The following is a 2,627-nucleotide window of genomic DNA, read 5'->3' as shown; positions in this document are numbered from 1 at the left end:
AAAAGAACCCCCCTAAAAAAACGTATGAAGAAGAAAATGCAAAAAATAATAACGTTGGAGATGCCCTAATGTATGCAAAAAGTAGTGGGGTGCCCTAAAGTTATGTCCGCCGAACAATACACCTTACGCATGTGTGGTTTCTGTATTCTCCTGATCCAATTTGCATGCCCTAGAACTTCATTGTGCAGTAAAGCTCCGCCATTCACTCCAAAAAATACAAAAGGGTGCAGCGGCCAGCAAGCCATGGTGTATATTGTTGCCTTGCTTTGGGAGATGGTTTCAGTCCTGCACCTGACGTGTGTACGTGTTTATTTTTGCCTCCGGCACGTAGTACGTCTGTAGTGGTGATGTGTCACTAAGTTTGAGCGGTGGGATAATCGTCTTGCACGCTTCGCATTCAACGAAGACAGAATCTGAGCTTCGTTTCAGAAAAGGAAGACGGATTCTGAAGTATTCTCGTACGAAGGATGGGCCAAATGGTGAATTATCCTCGTCGATGTCAAATGATCGGCAGCGTGTAGTAAAACAGTAGAACATCACACACACACACACACACACACACACACTGAAGCAGCACAGAAGCAAATGCATGGACAGACGAAGCGGCCCGGGCCTTTTCTTATTCACAACTCGGTACTAAACCGATCGATCGGACGAACACGAGCAGTACTAAAACAGTAGAAACATCACACACACACACACTGACACGCACGAACGCACACACACTCGCTCGTGTAGACACGTACGAAGGCGCTAGCACACATAGAGCAGGTAGTAGCTAGACGACGCGCGCCCTGCTGCGCGGCACGGCGGACTGACATCGGCCTGCTGGCTCCGGCTTACGACGACGCCCTGGTGCCGGTGCCGGCGCCCGCTCCGCCGGTGGCGCCGGTGTGGCCGCCTCCTCCTCCGGCGCGCGCCTCCTCCGCGCGGCTCTGGATGGCGTGGCCGGCCTGCTGCGTCTTGTGCCCCGCGGCCGCGGCAGCGTCGGCCATGCGCTGGCGCGCCTCCTCCACGTAGTCCGGGGTGCGCTGGAACGCCTGGCGCGCCGTGTTGGCGAGCACGGTGAGCGAGGAGAGGCCGCCCAGCCCCAGCGCGCCGGAGGTGAGGAACCCGGTGACGGCCAGGCCGATGGTGAGCGCGGCCGGGACCAGCACGGGGCTGAAGAGCAGGAACACCGGCGTGGCCACGGCCAGCCCCACCACGGTGCCCGCCAGCGCCAGCCCGGACAGCACCAGCAGCAGCCCGCCCAGCGGGAACAGCGTCGCCACCGTCAGCGCCTGCGACGCCGACGGCGCCTTCTCCTGGAGCATGCCCTTCATCTGCTCGCCCATCTGGCGCCCGTGCTGCTGCCCGCCGTGGTGCCCGCCGCCGTACTGCCCGTGCTGCACCTGCACGTAGCCCCCGCGGTCCGCCATTGCTCCTCCCTCGCTTCGCTGCGTCCGCCGGCGGTGAGTGAACCGAGATCTGTCGAACTCGAGAGCTGGAGGGGATTGAAGTGAAGTGAAGTGAGGTGGAGAGGGGATCGAGGCTAGCTAGGGTATATATAGGTGGAAGAAGCGGCGACACGTAGGGAAGGGGCGGGGTACGTGGAGGGGGTGGAGGCTTGCATGGGCTACACCAGGCGAGAGGGCTGACACGGCGCGGCGCCTGAGGCAGCCGCTGTGTCGGGAGGATGCGGTGCGTGCGTGGCAGCTGAGGTGGGTCGTGACATTGCGAGTTTGTGACAGCGTGCGTGCGAGACGCGGACCCTTTGTTTGCTTCCCGGAGTGCGTTCGTCGGCTCGTCGGCCGGTGAGCTCGTGTTTACCGGAGTTTGGTGGGGATCGGTGAAAAACCTTGTAGTTGGTGTGGCATTTCGTTCCATCGAAAAAGAAGGTGTGACATTTCGCATGGTGCATGGCTGATCGCCGCTGGCCTGCTATTCTCGTGGTCGCTCAACTTTTAACATGGCGCGTTTTTTTTTAAACAAGGCAAAGGATTTACCATTTTTATTGATTATTAAGGGAGAAGTTTTAAGACAAATGACCGCGAAGTGGTAAACAAACAACTACTCCCGCGACATTATAATACTCAAATGGATGGCACTGACAATAGCCCAAAGATGGGCCGTCAATTTTATCTTCGCGACGAGCATCATGGTCGTAGCGGCGGTACTACGAAAAATCCTTACATTACGTTCTTTCCAAATCCCCCAAAACATAAGCATGAACAAGGAGGCGAGAGCCTTTCTCTATTCTCCACTCTGAATCACATTTTTAATCCACAATTCTCGAATCGAAGCCTCATTTCGTCAGCTCATCACCGCATCACCATGTAGACCAAACCATGTTACAAACTCGATCCAGACACGTCGGGAGAAGCTGCATTGAAAGAGAAGGTGTGTCGCGGTTTTCTAGACTTGCTTGCAAAGCGGGCAAAGGTTGTAGTTTGGCCATCCACGACAGTGCAATCAATCGGCCGTCCAAACTTTGTTTTGAATTATCAACCAAGCAAAAAATGCATTTCGGAGGGGCCCAACCCTTCCAAACAACGGTATGCACGATGTTTGTCGTGTGTCCCGCAAACTGCGCCATATAGGCAGTCGACGCTGAGTATCTCCATGAGAAGAACTTCTATAGGATAATA

General features: G+C 55.8%; 1 protein-coding gene across 1 annotated transcript; it reads right to left on the bottom strand.

Annotated features, from left to right (window-relative positions):
* Nucleotides 1–592: 592 nt before the first annotated feature.
* LOC125553432 (oleosin 18 kDa-like) lies at nucleotides 593–1,502 on the bottom strand. The gene has a single exon (XM_048717216.1). The coding sequence runs from the start codon at nucleotides 1,416–1,418 to the stop codon at nucleotides 840–842; it is 579 nt and encodes a 192-aa protein (XP_048573173.1). The 5' UTR covers nucleotides 1,419–1,502; the 3' UTR covers nucleotides 593–839.
* Between the last annotated feature and the right edge of the window lie 1,125 nt (nucleotides 1,503–2,627).

The sequence above is a fragment of the Triticum urartu genome, chromosome 4 (genome assembly GCF_003073215.2).
Source record: "Triticum urartu cultivar G1812 chromosome 4, Tu2.1, whole genome shotgun sequence".
In the NCBI taxonomy this organism is placed as follows: domain Eukaryota; kingdom Viridiplantae; phylum Streptophyta; class Magnoliopsida; order Poales; family Poaceae; genus Triticum; species Triticum urartu.
This window is presented reverse-complemented; position numbering and strand designations above follow the sequence as displayed.